The sequence below is a fragment of the Lepisma saccharinum genome, chromosome 17, assembly GCF_977018435.1.
Source record: "Lepisma saccharinum chromosome 17, izLepSacc3.1, whole genome shotgun sequence".
In the NCBI taxonomy this organism is placed as follows: Eukaryota; Metazoa; Arthropoda; class Insecta; order Zygentoma; family Lepismatidae; genus Lepisma; species Lepisma saccharinum.
Genome location: NC_139245.1, coordinates 24,172,616 through 24,197,301, shown reverse-complemented (window position 1 = coordinate 24,197,301; position 24,686 = coordinate 24,172,616). Strand labels below are relative to the sequence as shown.

At 39.5% G+C, this 24,686-nt stretch overlaps 1 protein-coding gene across 6 annotated transcripts in view; it reads right to left on the bottom strand.

Moving 5' to 3' along the window:
- Positions 1–24,686, bottom strand: part of haf (leucine-rich repeat and fibronectin type-III domain-containing protein hattifattener) — a 173,840-nt gene that overhangs the window by 69,991 nt on the left and 79,163 nt on the right. For 4 of the 6 annotated variants that reach the window (XM_083139166.1, XM_083139160.1, XM_083139158.1 and 1 more), the window contains exon 2: positions 8,096–8,118. The exons of 1 other annotated variant lie outside the window; for it this stretch is intronic. In XM_083139166.1, the coding sequence (XP_082995292.1) occupies positions 8,096–8,118 (23 nt within the window). Of the gene's footprint in view, positions 1–8,095; positions 8,119–19,453; positions 19,568–24,686 lie in introns of all 6 variants that reach the window. One more of the 6 variants, XM_083139159.1, reaches the window with a different exon arrangement.

Genomic DNA, 24,686 nt, shown 5'->3' with positions numbered 1-24,686 from the left:
AAAGCGTATGAAGCTCATTGGGGCAAATAGTTTTCCTTAACGTTTCTATTACACCTTTTTCGACGCTACGAACCCTCGAAAAACTGATAATATATTATATTATCCTGCACGTATGCAACCACTCCGTACAGGTCCACAAATGTGTCTAATGGATTAAGTTTGAAATTACATACAATCGAAACAAGGACCCCTCGTTTACTCTTCGACGACGTTACTGCTATGCCAACGGGGAGGCCTTAATCCTTTTGTAGCTTCCGTATTTATTCTCTTTCGTGCTTTTCACTACTTCTTGTTGTGCAGTTTGTCTTCTCAAAGCTTTGAAGAAAAAACATAATGCATGGGCTGCTAATAATGAATTAGTGCTTTAGTTTCCGCGATATCGCAGCTACAGATCTTTCACCTCTTGGAGCGAACCTGCCACAAGACCGGTGCTCTTGAAAGCCACTCCCTCCCCTCCCTCGCACATTGTGACATAACTGAGATAACCGACTTTCCCAGGCTGATTTCACGAGCCCGCCAAACCATTGTTAACCTCGCCGAACTTTCTCCATCTTGAGTGGGGGCAAGCTGTCACTCCGCGTGCGTTACTGGCTTCAATTCATTAGCGGATGGCTTGCTTGTTCTTTCTGCCGCCACCAGGGAACATTTCCCTGGCCGGAGCCATGAGAAAGTCAACGGGTCTTTCGCCACTGGTGGCGTGTTTGTCCTCATGTTCCAAGGCGGTAACAGCAGCCGTATCATTGTTATGGTTGCAGCGCCGCAAGAAAGGAAAATCGTGGTTGTTCTAGGACATTTTCCTCCATGACAAGGTAGGCGTTCCCTACCTTGGAGGAAGGATGATCCATCTCTTATCTCTTCGCAGAGAGTTACCGAACCTCTTGTCAACCATGCAGTTGACCAGAAGAGCATTTGCAGACGTACCGATATTTTTTCGAAGTTGTTATCGGCCAAGACACCGACACGCACCGATAAAATCGGAGTTATCGCCGATACCTTGGTGGGGACGCAAGAAGTTCTGGACAAACTCTGAGAACGGAAATCGCTCCTGCCTAAAAAAAAAATGGCTTTATCTTTTGTGGTTGTTGCATCTTGGACGTAAATACAAGCGCGATAGCCTATATTACTGGGTTCATCCCAAAATGCGAAATATTTCATATAATCGCAGCAAAATCTCTGGAAGGCAGTTCTTAAACCCTTCCAACTTGAACTTTTCTATCCATTTGTTGAAAGGTCGGTTCCAAGAAAGCAAAATCTTAATTCCAGCCAATTTTGCTTTTCCATGCTACCTTCGAAAGAATCACTGGCTTTGTCCGGGGAGAAGGGGATTCTAACAACACAGCGTCTTCCTTGACACTGGGGGTCTGTGTCTTCATAGCGAGTCGTCGTCGGTCCGGTCCAACTGCCGATTTGTCGAAAGGAACTCCGGTTGCATACCGACCCGTCGGTGGTCTCTTCGGAAAACGTATCGTGCCGGACCACGGCTGCAGCTGTGCCATTAACCTCCGTCGATTTCTGGTGCTGGCGATATCTGTTTCGGAGACGGCGTTTATTTTACCTATGCGTGTGCAAACGCTCTAATGCCGCGCGACAATCAGCAATTTTTCAGATGTATAGCTTGAGACAATCTTCGGGGTGTGAATCCTGCTTTTCGAGAGGAAAATGCTTTTAAATTCAAGGTCCCTCAAGTGTTAGTACACGGACGAGTCGCAGACCACCTGCAGACCTTCTGGAAAAGATCAAAAAGATCACCAAGCTCAGCGATTTTACCCCTTTTCCCAGAGCCTGCTTTGAAGAAACACCAATAGAGGACTATTGCGGTGTGAACATATTCTTGGTGTTTCCATTACACCTGAGGGTCTTCAAAAGCGAGTGTGTATGAAGAGTTGCGGATGCCAGGTGCACCATTTTCTAGCTTACCAGTACTATGTTTTTGGCATATTAATGTTTTTTAAAGGAATTTGTGCTGATATACTTCACATCAATTCCCCTTGGTAAGCCACTGCAACCTGATCTTGGTAAAACTCTATAGTTGCAATAAGGGCGGAAATGGAGGGAATGATCACAATACTAAAATCAAACAATAAATCCTCACTTAACACAAAATAATATAACGATCGTCACATTGAGTCAAATATTAAGCGATCTCATCACCCCCGCCCAAAAATGTCCAAAGTTATCAATAGAACCTCACTGAATATGAATGGCAGGTAAAATAATATCATTCGCCCTCATTACTCGTATTCTGTCACTGAACGTCGTTAAAATAATAGTTACTTGTCAAGCAGGTTTTTTATTACATGAACTTACGTTATAACGAATTTATTGTTGTCAGGAAATATTTTTCAGTATATTGTCTGCCAGAAGATAACACTAGTTTTGTAAAAAATAATAAAAAACGTTATTGGATTTGGTAGTACGTGTAATATGATTGTCATGATTTGTGTTACATGCAAGTCTGAGAACCTCTTGATCGAATCTCTTAATTCTAGAAGTACATTACAAACTCTCTATTTGTCCTCGATATAGTACATTATACACTGTTATTTAAATGACGAAAAAGCTCAGTTAAGCAATATTTTTCATTATAAGTAGTAAATGCTTTATGGTCACAAACATGACTCAAATGAAATAAATTATGTAAAAATGATAGCTCAATTGTCACAAGTTCACACACAGTATGAACAATGACAGCAGCAACTAGTTCAGTTCTAAAGTATACCAGAAATGCCAAAGCTTTAAAATGTCGAATTACGGAAATGAACGTAATATGTATCTCACATACATCAACATGATAACAAAAACTCATATCCAGATCTATATCTTCATTACGTAACTTTAATTAGCAATCTTGTTAGTGATTGTTGTCACATTGAACGTGCGTTAAAACCTGCCCGATCCCAGGTTGTAGGAATTATCTGCCAAATCGTACCTTATGACCTCGCAACAATCCGTATAAGTCATGCTATGTTTAAAGGTAATCAAATTAATGAGACCATTAAAACAAGTTTCTGTGTGCTTTTTTATTCACTTCCGCAAACATTTTCAAATCGAATCTTGCTCGCTCGTCCAAAAATGTTTACTCTTCACCAGAATGATAGGGTGCGTACGTTCCACTACAAAACACTTTGGTCACCACAAATAGCTGATTTATATTACACATACTTTTCTTGGACCCATTAGTCACAATAAATCATCGATTTCCTTCTTAATATATCAGCTTGACCTTCCTACTTACATCAGAATAGTTAGGAGTCAATATGGCGTGTCCAGGAATTTTTTACGGAGAGAAGATCGTGTATGAATACTTAACTTTTCACGCATAGAATGTACGCACTTTTTCAGGGTACAAGGATCCCAGAGCATTGCCCACACGAACCTTTCCTTGGGATTCATACATTCTAAGGCGAGCCTGTTTCTTGAATGAAAAAGAAAATTCTTTACATTGGCAAAATAACTACGACTCCGTTCTTCCCTTGAAAAATAGGTTGGAAAAATCAACCCCACGTCCATAGAATGGTAGTTGTAGATTAGTATAAAGAATGGGGGGAAGACATTCACAGTTTACTTACTGTTAAAGTCATCATCTGACATTTCTTTGTAAATCCAGATTCAATAGTCAGCAGCCATATAATTGTCTGCAGCAATGCTTTTGCTAAGATAAATATTTTACACTTCCATTCAGAAGCCAGCTCATAAACACGCTGTCTTTAGTTGATCACCAACATTTTCTTGGAATGGCCGTTCTTCACGAGAGAATGCCGCCTGGTTACCTAACAATACGACCATATAAATTCCTTCCTCCGTGAAGGGTCTCGCAAAATGCCATTTTATAGCCAACCTGTGCGAATAACATTGTTGTGGATGCAGTGTGCATTCTTGTCACGTTCGTGACTGTTCATAGCAGAGAAGACATTCAGATAATCACGGAATTAGGTTACATGCCACAGTGACAGTAGTCAGGTTTTGGGGAAGAACGTTTGCTGCATGCTAATTTGCAAAACAACATGGACAATACATACACGTTACAAATACACCAAAGCAGATCCTACCAATTCTACAATTAAGCTATATTATGTAAAAACTGCAACGTTGTGTATGCAGTAGTAACACGTGCATACTGTTAGACATGAGAAATGAACAGAAGTTTTTTATCGTGTTTATGTAATGGGCATTCTAAAGTTCTTTTATACGTCTCTGTATTTATCCCTTAATAAGATAGCAATAAGGTAGTATTTCAACATGTTGGCCATTAGGACAAAAAATGCTTATGGTGTTTCAGACATTTTTTTTGTTTTGAAAATGTATTTAAAGCGATAAAAATATTGTAATTTTTCAGTTATAATGTAAAATGTTATTTTTGGAAATCAAGCTTCTTTTTTTTTTGTAAATTCGATCTGCCCTAACACTGACACCTAACTTATAAATGCATTATAAGCCAACGGTTCGGTAATACCACAGATAAGGGTAATACTATGCTTAATATTTGGCATGCAATAAGTAGTTTCGATGTGCATTTATATCTCACAACTGTTTATTTAATGTATTGTAAATCATAATTTCCATCGACATTGCTTTTGTTATTAACCATGTTCTTAATCCTTTGTCATAAGAATGTACGTACATAAATAATTATCCTGAAACGTATCATTTGCAATTAAAAGATTATCAGAGAAAAAAAAGGGAAGAGCCTATAGACCTACATCAAAAAATAATTCTCTAATATTAGCAGATAAATTAAATCAAAAGAATTTAAAGAGTTTAAGCGTGTAGTGTAGTGGTTCCCAAAATGTGCGCCGCGGCGACCTAGGGTGCCGTTAATGACTTCCAGGGGGGCCGCGAAATGTTCCAATATTTTCACTGAAAATCAATGATATGATTGTTCCAAACATGGGCTTATTTAGTACTTTTTACATGTAAAATGTTTCTAAATATAAAATATATGTTTATTTTTTAACCTAAGGCAACCAACCTAACCACACTTACAGAGCGTTGCAAGTGTTAGATAGGCTAGTTACATTCTGACTTGGGCACCGCAGAAAAATTTTGAAACCCTAGGACGGGTTGAAACGGAAAAGTGTGGGAACCCCTGGTGTAGTGGAAGAAAGAAGAATTGCTTACAAGATACAAATAAGTCAGCTTGGTAAAAAATTGTCTTTGGACCTGTGATCATAGTTTCTCTTCTTTATTTTGCTTCGTTATTCGTATTTTGTGTAATAGTGAGTATAAGCCTTTCACGGTAACTTTGACAATATAAACACCGAAATTGCGCACCAGTCTTCCAGCAACAATTATAATCTTATGGCATTTAAAAAATATGGGTAGCTAAAATCAACGACTGGGATCGTTGTAATTCGCACATGCACAGACTAACGCCTGATTCTTTTATGCAATGGCTCCAGTACATAACTGATTCGGAGTGAGCATTATAATCAAGCACTGTTTGATTTTTCGCTCACAGAAACTGTACAAGGTAGCAAGATAGCTCAGAGACAAGACGGCTTTCATTACTGTGCATGTTGCTTGAGCCCTTGCACTTCACCAGATCGTGTCATACTGCTCCAACGTGCAAGTCGTGTCTGCATGTATTCGTGAAAGGACTTTTTTTCTTTCCCTGTGCGTGGTTCGTCGTTCATTGAGATTCTCCCCGCAACTGACCCTGATTTCCAACAGGTTTCGTCGAATGCTACGACGAAGCGGGTCACTGCAGACGGATTCTCTTTGCGATGACCTAAAGATGAACCCCTTCGGCGCCGATGTGCAGGGTTAAGGACGTTGACGCTGGTATAAAATTATAGCTGCCTTCTTTACATAAACCCTGTTCAATTATGTTTCACCGGTTCGAGATTCTACAACTGCCAACTTCATTAAGGACTGCAGTGAATTGGGATGTCAAGGAGAATTAACTAGAGCCATCATGTACTTTGTCACGACAAGTGTGTGCAAAGTAATAAAGCGAAAACAAAACAAAAGAGCATCAACTTTCCGATATGTAGCTGAACTTTGAAGCTCGAACTCACGATGTGCACCAGAAAACTATGGGCGTAGCCAGACATTTTTGTAGAGGGAGGGGGGTCAGGCCTCTGATGAAACTTTTATAGTAGAAATAATGATAATTATAATATTATAAAGTAATGAAAATAAACCAATTTTATTCCGAATTATTATTATATCCACGGAAACACTATGCTACTCCAACCATCATGTGAATGATTATCGTGTATATTTGTTTTCCAATTTTCTCACATTATACAATTAGTGTACTGAAATGAACAGTTATTGTATTATGTTATTAACTTTTACGCACCTCGTTCAAGATAAAGCTTTAAATGTTAGGGGAAATTTTAGTGGAATCATAAGAAAACAAATATATTCCTGCATTATGCACTTAATGTTTCGATCTAACACACTTTTCTGCCTTGGTTATTCTGTTCAAATTCTAACTGAACTTTATTTATAATATTAACTATCAAAATAAAAGGGTTTCTCTACCAACTTCAAATAAACTAAGGCAATTTCCAGGTAGACTGCCAATAGGTTCGATCCTCCTTCCTGTCACTTAGAGAACAGTGTTAACTGCCAATAAATAAGAACAAAGGGAAATTACTGTGCAATGGAAGGAGCAGGAAACCAAAATTTAGCATTGCGAACAAATGACGTAATAGCGAAAAGAAAGAAACTGAAGCAATAAGCACGAAAGAAATAAAAGTGAAGCAAAGTAGGACGATAGGAAAAGAAAGAGAGGGAAAAGAGAAACATACAAGAAATGTAACATTTACTGATAACGTCAAGAGAGGGAAGGAAACTATGAGACAGAACAGGCAAAAGGAAGGGAAGCAGCGACAGTGTGTGACAGAAGCGAAAGAACAGACACAGAGGGAAATGATTGCAGTGAAACAGAGCAAGAGACAGAAAAAGATAGAAAGGGAAGAAATTGATAGATAAACAGAAAGAAAACTAAAGAGACAGAACAAGAAAAGTATAAACAAGGAGGCTGAGAAGCAGAAGAGAAAGTGAGAAAGACAAGTCTGAGAGAGAACGAAAGAAAAGAATAGACATACTGAATCCTTTTCATATCACCGTTGTACACCAGAAGAAATCCTTCAGTTTGATTTATGGCGAGAACAACGAAACAATTCATGATATGTTGGATAGAACGAACTCGAGACAACATAACGGATACTTTGTAACAGTAAGAGTGGTAGCCGGATCATAATACGTACACTGGTAACATACTATCGAGACATGAAGATTGGAAAGTTAACAGAATATCTACTCTTATTTTTTATAAATAGTGTAACTTTTTCCGCTATTCAGAGAGCTAGAAATTAGTAGCTCATATCACTATATGGTATGAATCACGGTACTTCTTGCCCATCTTAAAGAGCTGTTTGTTGTATGCTACCAGTAATTATGCCACTTAAGTGTACGTGAGGCAAAATATGATTGTTGGAACGTCGGTAATGTTTTCTGGTGTTTTAAGTCCACTGTATGCACACTCAGGCTAATCGGGACTGAACCTACAGTTTAAAGTGGGATCCGAACCACTATGTGCCTCCACCGGGAGTCGAACCCGGGACCCCTTGATTACAAGGCAACGACGCTACCATTGCGCCATCGGGGAGGCCTGGTTATGTTTTCTTGTTCGTGTAAATTCCTACTTGTCCGTTTCTATTCCAACCTCTTCTTTAACCCTTCAGTTTTGAAACACTCCCTGAAATGTATACGGCTTCGACCGTGCGTGTCGTATTATGAAAATGATTCCCACATAAATAACCTATAACATTTTTTTCTATAGACAAACAAAATAAAATCCTTTCATTTTTAAAGTAGCCCAAAAAAAATAAATTCTGCTGGTTCTGGTTCTCTCTCTCTAGGTCTACTTTGATGTTTGATCTGCGGCAACGCTGCGAAGTCCTTGGCGGTTGAGGAAGTGAGCCGACCGACAGAAGGAATGTCCAATGGGGGAGGGGGAACGGCGGAGCATTGACCCGTAACGGTACCGGCATTACATCATTCCTCCTGCAGATGGCTCCACTGGGCCGCTCGAAAGACCTACCTTGAGAAATTATCTCTGTGTCTACCTGACGGTCCTCACCTGTGTGTGGGTGCGTGGGCCTTCTGGAAAGAAAGAAGACGAAGATGACGTAAATTACCTCAGCAATACATACACTTTTTTATATGCTTACGCCAGTGGCGAAGATATAGTACAAGCAAAGCAAGCACTGCTTGCACTATTAAAATATTATTTAATGTACTTAACGTTGAGTGCATTATTTATTTTCTATCGCACTCGATTTCGCGAAATTTTACGGCCGCAAACTCTCTCCGCAGCCCGTTGGCAAGCAGCAAACTCTCTGCTTGCAGCCACTGTGAGGGAATTCAGCATTGTTGGCTGCTGCCTGCATCTTTGGATTATCTTTTGTTGTATCAGATGTGACAACAAAACCATATTACGTTCAATTGCTTTTTGTTTCAGTACTTGAACACATCCCTCTCAAATTATCTATTGTGTGCTTGGATAAAGACACGCAGAATACTTTAAAGGGGAGGGTCCAACTGCAGAAAAAGCATTATGAAATCCATTACGGATAGAAAAATAGAGCTGAGTGAGGCTAGTTTTCCAAGAAAATTAAGTACAAAAGGCAACGAGGTCCATTAACCCTTCTCTCGGTGCGCTTATGTGTGCATGTGAAGCTTAATTGATTGATTAATATTTATATCATGGGCACAAAGCACAGACTATTTTTGTCCATCACACCAAAGGGGGATAAGCCCGTTAACCGGAACAAAACTGCGGACAGGGACTAAACATGAAAATATGTTTATAGTTTGTTTTTAAGTCCATTTATACACAGAAAAGCTAATTGGGACTGGACCTACAGTTTAAAGTGGGATCCTAACCACTATGTGCCTCAACCGGGTGTCAAATACGGGGTGCAGAGTGCGGGGGAACGGAGGATTTCCTCCCCACCAACAATCTTGGCCTCAAAAATCCCCCCCAACAAAACTTTTCGGGGGGGAGTTTTTGTTACAACAAACAAAAGATAAGCAATTACTTTAAATTTCAAATATACTGTACTAAAAATAATATCGAATACATACACAATAGTGTAGTTGTGAGTGTTCAATGCTTTCTCTCTCTCTCTCTCAAGAGATCATTACCATATCTACATCAATACGCACAATTAAAGTAAAACAAGAATGCAAAACAATAATTACTATGAAATCTAATTTATTTTATATTAACATAAAGCAAAAACTTACTAAAAACTTACACATAATAAAACCACTTCAACTACGTATTTCATAATTTATTAACATGTTTTAACCAGTTAGTAAATGACGTAGTTTGCTACTTTATAATATCTGATATATTTAAAAGTAACAAATTTATTTATTTTTGGGTAATTAATAATAATAATATATTTTTAATTTAGTAATTTATGTTTACTTTTAATAACATTATAAATATGTATCGTATAATTTATATGTATGTTTGTGGGGAGGAGGGTTTTTAGATTAAGATCTTTCTTCCTCCCCCCCCCCAACAGTCTTATATGATTTCGCACCCTGGACTCCCTTCATTACAAGGAGACGACGTTACCTAACCATTAGGCCCTAAAATAAAATGTATGTTAAAAACTTGCTAAATCAATTACTAAAGTAAATAATGTCATCAAGGACTAAAACTATACCATCTCTAAGGATAAAATATCCATACTCTATTGAAAACAGGCTGCAAAGGACCACCCAGCACGCACAAGGACATACACAGGACAACACGAATCCACAGAGGAATAATCTGGTCGTGGGTGCAAGCGCCAGAGGGTCGTTGGCCTGCTACAAGCAGTTAAAGGGGTGTTATACGGGGAAGTGCGGTTGGTGCTTATGAAGTCGTCACATCATCTGACGTTAGAGCAAAATTGTGGTAGTTTAACTTTAATGGGGGTGTAAAGGGAATAATTTCTTAAAATATGAGTTTCAGTCATTCTTGTTGCAACCTTTGATCAATAAATACAGTGAATGAATTTGCTGGGGTGGGGTGTAGGTGGTACTACTGGTTGACGGTCAGGTCAGTGAACCCCTAGGTCTGTCAGTCAACGTTCGCGAAGCCGTGTGGTTGTCCAGACGTGCAGTTTGTGTGTACGCGTTGTGGAAATAAGGTGCAGTTCAGCGACGCTGTTATGGGTAAAATGGAGCAACGTACGAACGTGAAATTCTGCTTCAAATCGGGATCTGGTGCACGATTATGGACGCCCCCATACCGCCATAACGGTGCAACAGTTCCTGGCACGTAAGGGGGTTTTGTACTCCATCACCACCCTTATTCACCAGATCTCGCCCCTGCCGATTAACTCCTTTTCCCTCGCTTGAAGAAACACTTAAAAGGACAACGGTTTTCGGACATTGCCGACATCATTAATCAAATCTAATCCAACGCAATGTGAACAGTGAACTCAACCGCATCACTCAGGCTGCCTTCGTCCAAAGTATGCGAGACCTCTACACGCGTTCTCAGAAGTGCATTACCATTGGAGGCGATTACTTGAAGGACAATGAGCTGTATTCCTGCAAATAAATCATGAAATCGATCATTCAATCTTTCACCGTATTTATTGATCACAGATTGTAATATAAACCCAATGAGTTCATATACACTTTTTTTTTTTTAAAAAAAAAAAACAGTTTTCATATACGTACGCTCACCGGCAATAAGAAATGAGACACCTAGATTCTGAAATACTCGCTTCCCTCAGAGCCGTTATGTGTGTTGCCTAACTTTACGGCGATAGGTGAATTTTAATAGCAAATTTTCAGTGGCAACAACTACTACCGCCGTAGAGTTATACAACACAAGCAACGCCTTGAGGGAAGCGATTATTTCAGGATAGGTGTCTCATTTTTTATGCCTTTGACTGTACATTCACGCTGAATGCTTTAGTCGCCAAATGAACACGAGTGCAACAAGTCTTCACGCTCTCGATGCACTGATGCGATTTTACCATTAAAAAGCAGGAAAACACTGGAAACCATGAAGACGTTATCACTAAGTTACATTACTTCATTTAAAAAATGGCATAATTCTTGTGATATTTCACGCATGCCTGGTCTATATTTTGCCAGCTGTAAAAATCATGGGTAACGCGAGGCAACTGTTCTGCAACGGTATTTGAATTGTAAAGAGAGACATAGCGGGTTGGTTAGCTCATGAGGAATTCAGTCACCTACTTTCTGATTATCTCCTCTCATGCTAATCTCTGTAGTATATACAATAAAGGTATGTATTAATTGTATTCTGCTTGTGTTATGATGGCCTGTTGCGTGACTTCCTAGTTAAAATTACGAAAAGCATCAATACAAATGTTTTTCTTTATTCTCAAGAAGTAGTGATAACAACTGGGGTATGGAACGGTAACTTTTGAGAATCTTAAAGCAAGACAAAATTTCTTATACTCGTCCGGGTTCAAGTCCTGAACTGGGGATGGGTGATACTTTCTGAAGGTTCCTTCATCGAATTAATCTAAAGAATGTTCATCCTCTGGGCTAAAGTGGCAGTTAAACGACGGGAAAACATACAATTACCTCATATATACTACAACAAAAGCAGGTAAGTTAAAGATTTTGTTAGTTAAAACTGTTTTATGGTAATAGGTATCCAACTGCGAAATGTTTCATGGAGAAATTATAAGCGTTATTAAAAAAGAATGGTACAAAAGTAAGGTTAATTTATTTTTAAGTGAAAAGAGATACAAAAGCAATTCTGGTGGGAAAGAAGAAAGGAAGGTTGTAAATTTATAGCCTGTGGTTGTAGTTGACGTAAAATCCGCTAGAGGCGCTACTTGTTGTTGATAGCTAAAATGGCAACAACGAAGGCGGAGCAAGCATATTGCGTAATGGAATATGCACGAACAGGGGCAGTTGTTACAGTTCAGAGACACTTTCGTGCGAAATTCAAGAAACGACCACCACATAGACACTACATTACACGCTGGGTGCAGAAGTTTGAATCAACTGGATGTCTGTGGACCGGAGCCAGTGATGTTGGAACGCGTCTGGCAAGAAATGGATTATAGTTTTGACATCTGCCGATTTACCCAGGGCGCTCATATCCAACATTTGTAATTACCCAGGCGAATTTACAACCTTCCTTTCTTCTTTCCCACCAGAATTGCTTTTTTATCTCTTTCGACTTAAAAATACATTAACTTTACTTTTGTACCATTCTTTTTTAATAACCCTGTATATATTGTATCGTTACAACTCTCCCTACACTGGTTTTGATTAGAGACTCTGTTAGAATATTGTGTGCGGATATAACGCTTTAAGTAACATGAGTTGGTGTTTGAAGTCCATTTTATGCACATATAGGCTAATCGGGACTGGACCAACAGTTTAAAGTGAGATCCAAACCACTATGGGCCTCCACCAGGCATCGAACCCGGGACACCTTGATTACAAGGTCCAGCGCGCAACGACGCCAGGAGTTTCGGATTTTTGTGAGTGTTCCTTCATAAATTTCATCATATCATCACTCATCCTCATCTTCGTGATTAACAAAAAGTGGCCGAAGAGCGAAGTACAATAAACCAAATCAATAAACAAATCAACAAATACGCCGCAGGGAGGCTCGATATTTAAAAAGGAAGATATTAATAAATGTAACATATTCCTAACATTAATAGTAATTCTGATATATAGACAGGATGGTCGATGTATGTCAAGATAATTTATGAAGCAATAGTCTATTATTTTGTATGTGTTTCGTCTTTGAGAACGTTTTCTTCTGATAAACTAATATAAGTTTATCAACAAATGTTAGTTCTCTAGTTAACATGGATCCAAGATACATCAAAGTACTTTTTCTCAGTATTTGTTGTTAATACCCTTAAATGGTGTTGTGAACAAAGGTGATTTCCTTCAAAACTAAATTGCAGAAATAAAAGAATAAGTTTAAATAAATATTCAATTAGTGTTGTTGATGTTTGGAAGATGGGTCATTCCACGTCAAATCATCCAGGCCATGTCACCCACCATCTCCGATTTTGATGAAATTCAGTATACTTATAGAACTTTTCATGCTGATTACAAAAATGACAACTTTTTTGAGATTGGTCAAGGGGTTCAGAAATTACGCGATTTTAAAAATCTCCCTGTACGCCACATGCGGCTCCACTTTGAATGACACGCATTAGGCTATAAATTATAGTATCTTCTCTCAGGTTTGCCGTAGAAACTTTAAGTTTGATTTCTTTTGCTCAGGATAGTGTAAGCTTTCATTTAAATAAGGTTTCTGATCAGTGTATCAATAATCATGTATTTTATGTATAGTTTCATGTATTTTTTTAGAAAAATAAATGACTAACTTCAAGAGCGAATTTCGTGCAATGCCCCCCCTTCAATTTCACCCAAATTTTATATACAGGTAGCTGAGAGTGGGTACTAATGCTTGATGGAAAAATTGGGATGGGCGGTTCAGAGACAGGGTGATAAAAAAATCATTTGCATTAAAAGTTAATCTTATTAAAAATGCTTATGTATTTAGCACAAAGTCTGAAGTGCAATATGTTTTGAGGTATAATATTCACAATTTCTGTTCACTATGTGCGAAGGTAAGCATAGGCGTAACCTGGTGGGGACAAAGGGAATCATTTTCCCTATCCAAAATTTATAGATTAATTAAAACCTACAAATAATAATTGCAGTGGAACCCCGATTTCAAGTTCCTCGATTTTACATTTTCCTGCATTTTACATTCAATATTGGTGGTCCCAACATAGCAAATTTTCCTCGGTTTTACATTTTCTCGCATTCTAAGTTTCTTCAGCTTGGTCCCCTGAACAACGTAAAATCGAAGTTCTACTCTATCTAAGTTAGTTTCAACTGTCTTCATTTTTTTAAAAAATTATCTATCATAGTCATTAGCATTCCCAAGCTTAGAAAATTTTCTTCGAGAACATTCTTCTTTTTGTGCATTTTATCTCAATATGGAATTTTTTTTTATACTCTTCACGGAGATACGTAATATGAAGTAAGAATTAATAATACACATTTGTGCTGATTGAAGGTTTTCCAAATGGAGCTTTTCTTGCCACATGCCAGAGAAAATCTCTTTGTGATGAACACTTAGAAGACTTGTGTAGACATCAACAGTATGAAGTAACAAGTTCAGCAATGAAGTACCAATTCCATAGAAATAGTATTAGAGGCATAAATTTCTTATTAATCACGTAAGGTGAAATGATAACAACCCTCAGTACAATGTGTCAGCGATTGCAAATTACTATACAACAGGACCAGGAGCCCGACCCTGTGGCCGAGTGGTTAGCACATCGCGCTGCGACGCCAAGGGTCCCGGGTTCGAATCCCGGTCGGGTATGGTTGTTTGTGAATGTCCATTTTTATCCATTTCATCATTTCATCACTCATCCCCATCTTCGCAAATTAGCCAAGAGGCACAAAATGCGATGTAAAATAAACTAAATCAATCAATCAATCAACAGGACCAGGAAGATTAAGTATGCACTGTTTTGAACTTAGGCTACAGGTTATTTACAGTGTTCGGTAAGTTACTTTTTACAAGTAACCGAGTTTCAGTTACTCATTTAAAAAGTAACTCTGTTACAGTTACTGGTACTTTGAAAGTAACGAAGTTACTTTACAGTTACTGTGAAAGAAACTTACAGTTAATGATCATTGATTTGTGTAAAAATTACAAATTGTGTTTCTAGTACATAATCCGTATGTCTTCATAAACCTACATTACTACTGCAAATAAATGATGAAACACAGAATCAACTTTGCTTGAACGATTTTAATTAAGAAATCATTTGAATGCTGACCACGGTATTTTGAATATGGTGTCATTGATTCCACTTGCACCTATTTCTTTCTCCTCCATTCCAAGTTCAACAAAATCCAAAGATCCACTCCTTCAACGATGACTGTTTCCTAGCTCGACAGTCCACATACAAGTAGATATGAATTGAAGTAAAGCGTGGATGAAGTTAGCATGCAACAAAGCATAGCTTAATTGACAGGCCAGCAATTTCAAGAAAATCCTTTTACGTAGCATCCAGAGAAGGTACAGATATATTTTTTTTACAGTTGGGAACAGAAAATGTGAACGGCACAATTTATAGTACATACATGAAATTTTGGCAATGCATTGAATACAATCGAGTAAGTATTTTTAGGTACTATCTTCATGGGCGTAACTTGGGAACTTGGGAACTATCTTTGGTTGAGAGAATCAAAGTTTTCAGTCCCATAAAAATAGTGTCAAAGATTATTTGCTAAATACATTTGAAAAATCACAATAATTACTCTTTTTTTGTTTGTTCCCCAAGTGCCAGGAGGGTCACAAAATACATGTAACTTGTAGGTTTTAATTAATCTATAAATTGTGGATAGGGAAAATGATTCCCTTTGCCCCCACCAGGTTACGCCTATGCTTACCTTCACACATAGTGAACAGAAATTGTGAATATTATACCTCAAAACATATTGCACTTCAGACTTTGTGCTAAATACATAAGCATTTTTAATAAGATTAACTTTTAATGCAAATGATTTTTTTATCACCCTGTCTCTGAACCGCCCATCCCAATTTTTCCATCAAGCATTAGTACCCACTCTCAGCTACCTGTATATAAAATTTGGGTGAAATTGAAGGGGGGGCATTGCACGAAATTCGCTCTTGAAGTTAGTCATTTATTTTTCTAAAAAAATACATGAAACTATACATAAAATACATGATTATTGATACACTGATCAGAAACCTTATTTAAATGAAAGCTTACACTATCCTGAGCAAAAGAAATCAAACTTAAAGTTTCTACGGCAAACCTGAGAGAAGATACTATAATTTATAGCCTAATGCGTGTCATTCAAAGTGGAGCCGCATGTGGCGTACAGGGAGATTTTTAAAATCGCGTAATTTCTGAACCCCTTGACCAATCTCAAAAAAGTTGTCATTTTTGTAATCAGCATGAAAAGTTCTATAAGTATACTGAATTTCATCAAAATCGGAGATGGTGGGTGACATTTTCACAAAATTCTGGATGATTTGACATGGAATGACCCAGATGTAGTTTCTAATGCAAAAGTGCCACAGTTTCTGACGACATAAGGTATGCATCACTCAGAACACAGTTAAATGCACAATTGAACTTGTTCGATGACACCACTTTCAGGTTGCACCAGTAAATAACCGTGTAAACAAAATATATCACCTAAGGATCAGTGCTTTCAAGGGTACAGTCTTGGACACTGCCGGCTTGTAATGAATACATTGACTTTCAATGGAATCGTTACAAGCCGGCAGTGTCCGTGACTGTACAAAGCAGGGTTGTTAAGGTCCAGGAACACATAAATTCTTAAGGGTCCCGCTGAAGGACCGGAACCTTTCTTCTCGCACAATTTAAATTCGGTACAAGTTGCGTATTGTTTCATTGGAAAAGAAGTTCCTGGACCGTATTTAAATATTTTACAGATAAAAATGTTTTTTACGGTCCAAAACTATTTACGCTTGCTGATTTTGTCTCCTGGACCGGAATTGAATTATTTAAAATTCCTGGACCGGTACAATGTACAACAATTGCTCAGTTTCGGTCCTTCTAAAAGCTGCACAGAGAAGAAGAAACCGGTCCCTGCATTCCTCAGCTAATAACCACTAACTTCCTGCTTGAGTTATATGACGCCGTGTACGGACTATGATCTCAGACAAGAAGGAAGCTTCCATTTCGAAACGAATTCTGACCGAGGATCAACAACACGACAGAGGAAATTCCTCCAGAGGTTACGCCGGTGCTGATTAAGATACCCTGATGGAGTCACAGGTGACCCACAAAGAAAGGTTCCTCGGCTTTGCATTACATCAGAACTTGAAGGGAGGGAAGACCCGTGACCCTTCAACGCCTTCGGGTCAGACAGGCAAGCCGTGCTGACCTTGGAGTCTGAAGAGGGCATTTGGTCAGTGAAGTCGCCTCTTAGTTAACTCGCACTGGCTCCCGGCAAATATTTATTTCCAGAAGGTAAAGAAGAGAATAATTAGTCTCACAAGATATCCAACCCATAGCTTTAAAATGCACGTTATTACTTTATAAATCATTATAGAATCTATTGTTTTGTTTTAATTTACTTTACTTTAGGTTTCTGCTACTTTTGGATGATAGTAAAGATGAGAATGAATGGTAAAAAGGTGAAATAGATGAAAATACAATATGGACAACTCACAACACAAATCCCACAAAGGATTTGACTGAGTCCAGATGCCAGAGCCTCGGTAGTCTGCAAAATGCAGTCGAAGGTTTATTACGTGGAAGAGAGGTTGACATTTGTGTATCTTTAGAAAGGGTCAATGAAATCAATCAATAAAATCCACGGCAAAGATCTGGGAGGTTGTGCGTCGTTGTTTTAAATACTACTTTATGCACAGGAAGGCTAATCGGGACTGGAGCTACAATTTGAAAAAGAGAACATTTTATTTTAACGGGCAGACATATGAGGCTGGTCTCCATATTGTGTGAAGGGAATAAATAGCCTACTCTTCATCCATTGAGAAAATGAAGTTATTGTGCACGAAAGCACGTGAATTCGGAGAAACAGTTCCTTCCCTATGTGTTGGTTCTGGTGTTATTTTGCCCATGAATATACTGATCCTGGTTGTAACTTGAATATAGCAGCTACCTTGAATTAAAGTTTATCACACGCACTATATTCCTATGCGCAAGCTGCCATTGGACTAACCAATAGGATTTATCACAAGCCACGTGTATATGTTTATATTGACTTCACTCGTACAGAAGACACAGAAGAACAATAATACTTAATATACAATAGAATATAATTTGTAAGGCTACCGAAAGCAACTTCTTCGTAAGAAAATTCCGGTAAGTGAACTGGAAGAATTATCAGTGAAAGACTATCGGATGATCTGTTGCAATTTCTGCATGTCAATCAACGGACACCTAGTTCCGTTCTCGAAGGGCCGCTGCTGATAGGCTGAGCATTCACCCGAAACTGCAGGCCTTGTTCTAATTATACGCTAATTAGCAACAACATAACTGTGGATGCTTCGATAAACTTTATTGCGGCCTGGAATTTACATCCATGCTTGCGTGCGGCTGCAACAAGACAGAACAAGGAACACAGATTACAATACCGCCGGTGCATTTAAATCAGTACTGCTAAATTGGAATGATTGTAAAATCAATGTTTGAGTTTCATGTACTTGTTGATATTCTGTACGGGTTAAAAGCTGAGGCTGTAAAGGGCCGCCATCACATATAAGAACAGGTCAACAAACAGCCCTGTACAGAATTATACTGACTGTAGTTTCAGACGCCAGAGCTTCGTTAGCCTGCAACTTGCAGTTGCAGGGGTGTACTTTGTTTAGGTGAGTTGAATATTTGGTGCCTTCTACGAAGGTCGCTCCCTTTCACACCACACTCACTATTGTCTAGTTATTTCTAATACTTTCGTATCGCTAATTTCTCTAGAAGAATTCCAAGGTTAGAGTATCAGCATGGATGTGGGAAGGCTTCACATAAAAATAAGTGTTCTATGTGGAATGTCGTGTGGCATACACTTTAGCCACTTAGATTTGAAAGCCTGCATTTGTTTCTTAAGATTCGTATTTATGTGCTACGGCCTGAGTTCGACTTGATGTGATGATAAACTTAAGAATTGTTTCTGTTGTTCATCACAAGAGCAAGCTTTGGCGAACGTCTTGCGGAACTTAATGACGCATTCGAAAGAAGGTCCCACCCACGTAATCACCAATAAACGCTGCTTTCCTCCGCACAAGGACCTATTTCTCTCGGCGGTCATCTGCAACAGATTGATGATCCTTCGCAAAATAGTCTTTTGTTCTTTTTGCATTTAGGAGAACTTCTTCCGTGAACGTTTGTGTAACGAGGCCTACGGCGTTAGTCGCAACAAAAGATGAATTTGTAGAGAAATGGCGATGGAACACGAGTCACGTTTCTCCTTCTCGGAATACTAACGTCGACTGTTTTCCAGCAACGTGGAACAATTCTGGTCAGCTCTCGGTCCAAAGACGACAATACGTCATTTCTGTAGCAAGCACAAGGGCTTTACAACTCCAGGAGGAAGCAGCTACCCTTATGGTGGTTAAGCATTGTTGTCTCGGTTTCTTTAGTCACTTTCATCATCCAATGATTCTCTAGTTCATTTGCGAATTTTTAAGATGCGCATTAAGGTTATTCCAAAGACGATATATGTGTGTGTGTCACTGTAAATCAAACAGTGATGTGTGCGCGCGCGTTAGTGTGTGCATTGAAGCCCCCGTCGTTCATGTTATTTTTATAACGATTGGTGTAATCCTATAAACTACAGATGTAACTCAAAATGAAGATGTTTCATACACTCCTTTCTTGTTATTCCAAGAAAACGATATATTTCCGTATTCCTGCCAAGGATGAAAATTTACCTTGCCAGGGATAGCCGGAAGGCGATTCTGACATCCTTCAAGACCCACTTTGGTTCCGCAGCATTTGACATGAGAAGTCCACGGAAACCAGATATCTTGAGGACATGGCATCACCTAAGAAGAGATTGAACAGGCTCCAATAGCCATCTTTATATCTCCATAGAATATTTTTTGGTAATAATTGTATGTGTATTTCATATTAGAACTTCAGCTGTTTTATATAAAAAACAGACATGAGCACTCAATAACACAATAACATTGAACAGCCTGATCTATAGAAGAAGCCGTTGGAAAGTAAAATTCCTTGGAGCTGGTCAGTTCGTTCCCGTGGTATACATTTACGCAACACTGAACTGGAATTGAGAGTTTCCAAACTTCAACTGAACGGAACTAGAAATAACGGCTCTGCATTAGAACTGTGCACTCAAGTACCTGCGGAAAAATTGATACAAGATGACGCTAATTCTCAAAAAATTATTCACAATGATTAACATCACTCTTTACCTCCATGTACGAGCGTCAAGACCTTACAGTTGCAACTCTTTACTTTAGGTAATTTCCTTATTGTATCTGAATTAGTATTTAAGAAAAGAAGAAGCAGTATATATATTCGTCTCCCTCTTTTAATTCTTGAAGTTTCAATACCAATTCATCCTTTCGCGACAGGAGCAGGAAGGATTTACCAAGTATCTAAGCAAGAATAATCACATTACCCTGCATTAGCACGATAACCAACAACCTTATGGTAGGCAAGAGCTACACTGGACACCCAACGGGCGCCAGGGAAAGATTGATTGAGTGATTGACTGAGTTGGTGTTTTAAGTCCACTTTACGCACAGTAAGGCTAATCGGGACTGGACCTACAGTTTAAAGTGGGATCCGAACCACTTGTGCCTTCACCGGGTTTCGAATGCGTCAGCGAAAGAGAGCAGAGATATACCAGAAAGCACCAGAACATAAAATTGATCTATTGAGAATTTTCTTAAAACGTTCACAGCTGGGGTTGGGAAGTGAAAAATCTCTTATACAAAGTTGAATGGGTTGGGTATGGGAAGGGAGAGGAAGGGGGAGGGGCATTTCAACAGGAAACCAAATTAGAGACAGATTACTGGACATAGACAGACAAGAAATAACAGCAGACTGCCAAACGAAGACCTCAATCAAAGAACAGCTAAAAGTAAGAGAATGGGGGAAAGCGAAATATATCAATGTTGTGGGAAAAAAGGAAAGAGGCGAGCTGGCATGGTTCAGAGTAGGTGGATGGAAACAATTAAGGAAGAAAAACGAAGAAGGAGAAACGATATGTTCTTAGTGCGATGGAGAGGAGACGGGACGAGCATATCCTCCTGAACTGCCCTTCTACACGTGACCTAATGGACAAGTGGCTGAAAAACTTAACAGGGAGGGAGATGATAGGAGTAGTAGACGATGGAATAAAGACAAAAGAAGCGGGACAACAAGTGGGGAAATGCCTGTGGGAAGTAAGAGAACGGCGGGAAAATTGTATTAGAGAAGGCAGCGAAATGAGTGATCATGCTCCAACCGAGCCAACTTTATAGTGTAAAGTGTAAACATCCCTTATCACATAACGAAGAGCGGAGAATGGAAGTGTGAAAGACAGGTCGAGAAATAAAATAGAAATAGTGCAAAGGGGGGGGGAGGGGGTTGTGTGGGAAGTGAAAAATTGAAATAGAGTACAGGTATATATACAGGGTGAACATAAAGTCCCAGCCCATTTTGCAAAAATAATTAATGCATGGTTTTTATATTTCACGTGAATGATACTCCGAGGAGATGCTAACAACTGAAGAACGAATTGTGATTGTAACGGCACGTTTGCGTGGTCAGACATTCGAGGAGGTCAGGGAGACGTTTCGTAGAAAATGTGGACGAGAGGCTCCAACACGAGGTAATATCAGAAAACTGGTGAACAAATTTATGCGCACCGGATCTGTACTCGATGAGCAACGTACAGGTCGACCATCGATGTCGGGTGATACAGTAGTACGTATCCGTGAAGCCATTGAGCGTAGTCCCACTGCATCAACTCGTCGCCTCAGTCGAGAACTGGTGATACCTCAATCATCGGTGTGGAAAGTGTTGCACTACACCTAAAAAAGAAAGTGTACCACGTCCAGGTTGTCCACAAACTGGAACCGGAGGATTACGCTGTACGGAAAGACGTGTGCTACGAACTCTGCGCGGCTGCAGCACAGGATGGATTAATGGAGAACATCCTTTTCAGTGATGAGGCGACATTCCACACCTGTGGAACTGTGAACCGTCATAACTGTCGTATCTGGGCTTCTGAACACCCGAATGCTACTATCGAATGGAAACGGAATACACCCAAGGTGAACGAATGGCTTGGTTTCACGAAACAAAAACTCTATGGGCCATTCATATTTGCAGAAAACACCATCACAGCAGACACCTATCTCGAAATGTTGCAACTGTTCCTCCAGCCACAGCTACAGGATGATAGGATTCTTGATTCCGTGATCTTCCAACAAGACGGCGCACCACCGCACTTCGCCTTGACTGTGCGGGAATACCTCAACAACATGTTTCCAGACAGATGGATAGGAAGAGGATCCACACGTGTTTAGCCATCGCGGTCCCCCGACCTTACACCATTGGATTTTTTTGCATGGGGTTTTATCAAGGAACAGGTCTACAAGAGTAAGGTTGCAAATGTGGCAGTTCTCAAACAACGCATAAGGCACGCATGCGAACTCATCACCGGGGCGATGTTGGACACAGTGTTTCGAGCAACACTGACCCGTTGGGAAACGTGTTTTGAAATTGATGGACATCACGTTGAACAGCACTGATATGCTGTATACTAATGTTGTAATATCACATTCATGAATACATTATTTCTGCAAAATGGGCTGGGACTTTATGTTCACCCTGTATATAGAGACTGGAGGACAAATGAACCGGACACACAACTTTATTCGCATGTGCAATATTTGGAATGTTAAACTATACTTATTATGTCTAATTTTCTTGTACCTGATCAACTACTAAGAGTTATTTGTATATTAACTTAAAGAGGGTACAATATTAATGCAGCCGGCTTCTGTGGCGGAGTGGTTAGCACATCGCGCTATGACGCCAGGGGTCCCGGGTTCGAATCCCGTCCTGGGCATGGGTGTTTGTGAGTGTCCATTCATCAATGTCATCATATCATCACTCATCCCCATCTTTGCAAATTAGCACAAAAAGCGAAGTATAATAATCTAAATCAATCAATCAATATTAATCCATAACTTAAGGGAAGAGAAATTGTGTGTAATGTAAAATTTACGTACTGCGTGCAGCTCACACAAGGAAAAAAACAAATAAATACAAACTTTGCATTCAAGGCTACAGAGCGGACAGGAAACTAGTTCGGACAACATTTGGAAGCTGTGGCGGGAAATCTCGATAGTCTTAAATCACTCGCATTTACATATGAATAGCTGAAGGAATAACAGTAAGATTTAGATCACATAAACAAGTAAATTAGGAGGAATAATTACCATGTGGACAATGGTGCTTCTGCGAAACGTGATATAATGGCGGCATAATTCTAAATCACCCAATCAAAGTACTCATTGTTTGACTTTTGATTTGCTTATTTATACTCGCCTTACGAATAAATTGTCTTTTAGTGTTTACAGCAAAGAATCTACGGCAGCATCCTTGAAAACCAGTAAGGTAAACAAACATTCCGCGCCTTTAACAATATTCATGGCTATGAGTCACACATCCAGGTGCGAATTCAAAGGGTCAGCGATGAGAATGATACACGCCTTCTAATTGGCTAAACCAGGATTTGCGTGGGTAAGGATGCAACATGATTCCAGAGAATAGGTTTTCTTTTTCGTTTTTAATTAAACTTTACGTCGTATATTATGTCGACACATCACCCAGTATTTGTATCCAGATCACTTTCTTTGCAATCCTATAAGGCAACCTCTAGATCACAGAGGTCTCTGTTTAAAGTTGAGTACCGTAGGTTGATTCATCGATTTGGTTTATGTTAACACTTTTGGCTAATCGCGAAAATGGGGAAGAATGATATGATGAAATTGATGAAGGGACAGTACCAAAGAACGCTCATGGTCAGGCCAGGGTTCGAACCTGGGACCCTTAGAGTCGTATCGTGCTGTGCTAACCGTCATGGAGGTTGGTATGAGTACCGTAGGCATCCGCAGGATTTTTGTACAGAGAGGAGCAAGCAAGACATTCATCTTGAAAGACGATTCAGGGTTGGGAAAGGATGGCATTTTCTTTTCAAGCAGTCACCTGCTAGATCCACTGAAGAGATTCATTGCTAGATTTAAGACATGTAGGGTTCAGTAATTAATTCTGGCACTCTTATCTTAATTAGCATTTTGCTGTTACCTTTAGGCTTCCCTGGGTAGCCTTTAATTTGCTCACAGCTAAATGAGATATTCGACTAAAATTTACCCGCTCCCAACTATGCGATCACGAGCTCTTTACTTATCAATCCGCTCGAAGATATTAAAATGACTCTCAGATACGTCTTGGACGCGTGATAATCGTTTGGGGAATGGCATGTCCGGCAACCTTTCACTAACATTATCATTTCTGTCATGTCCAGTGCTTCAGGAGACGCAAAACGGCTGAAGACATGGAGAAAAGGAAGAAAGTGCTGTTCGCGTGTCCAAGATGATGATGATAATCATCATCTTCTGCTCCATTTGGCGGGAATAACCGGTGGACCTAACTGGGTCGCCCGCTGAGGAGACAAAAAAAAATTGAAGGTATCAATCACGGAGGGTGGAGCGCCCGTAGGTATCGACAAAAGTTGTTCGACTTAATGGAGAACCAAACGAAAGCATCCAACCTGAGGAACTAACGAATGCCTTCCTGTGCCGGTCGGCTCATTTCACTGAGGAATGTGTGTTCGTAGGTGGACGCATGTGTGAGGAGGAAAAGTGGAACGGTACATCCAACACGTGATCATGTTCGATGCCCTTGGGTCATTTCTCGTCCAATTAAATCGCAATGCAGGATGAGACTTCCGGTACAATTTGTCCACATCTGGAGAACTTCCCAGGCGAAGATGTGTTCCACTGCTGTTTAGAGCAATAGCTGAATGGAATCGAGCTAGTGCAAAATGCTTCCGTACGTTTTGCATTGAATTTCAGACTAAAGCTGCTGCCAGCTAGTTTTCTTGCAAACAGCATTGTGAATTGAGTTCATTCATATCATTTC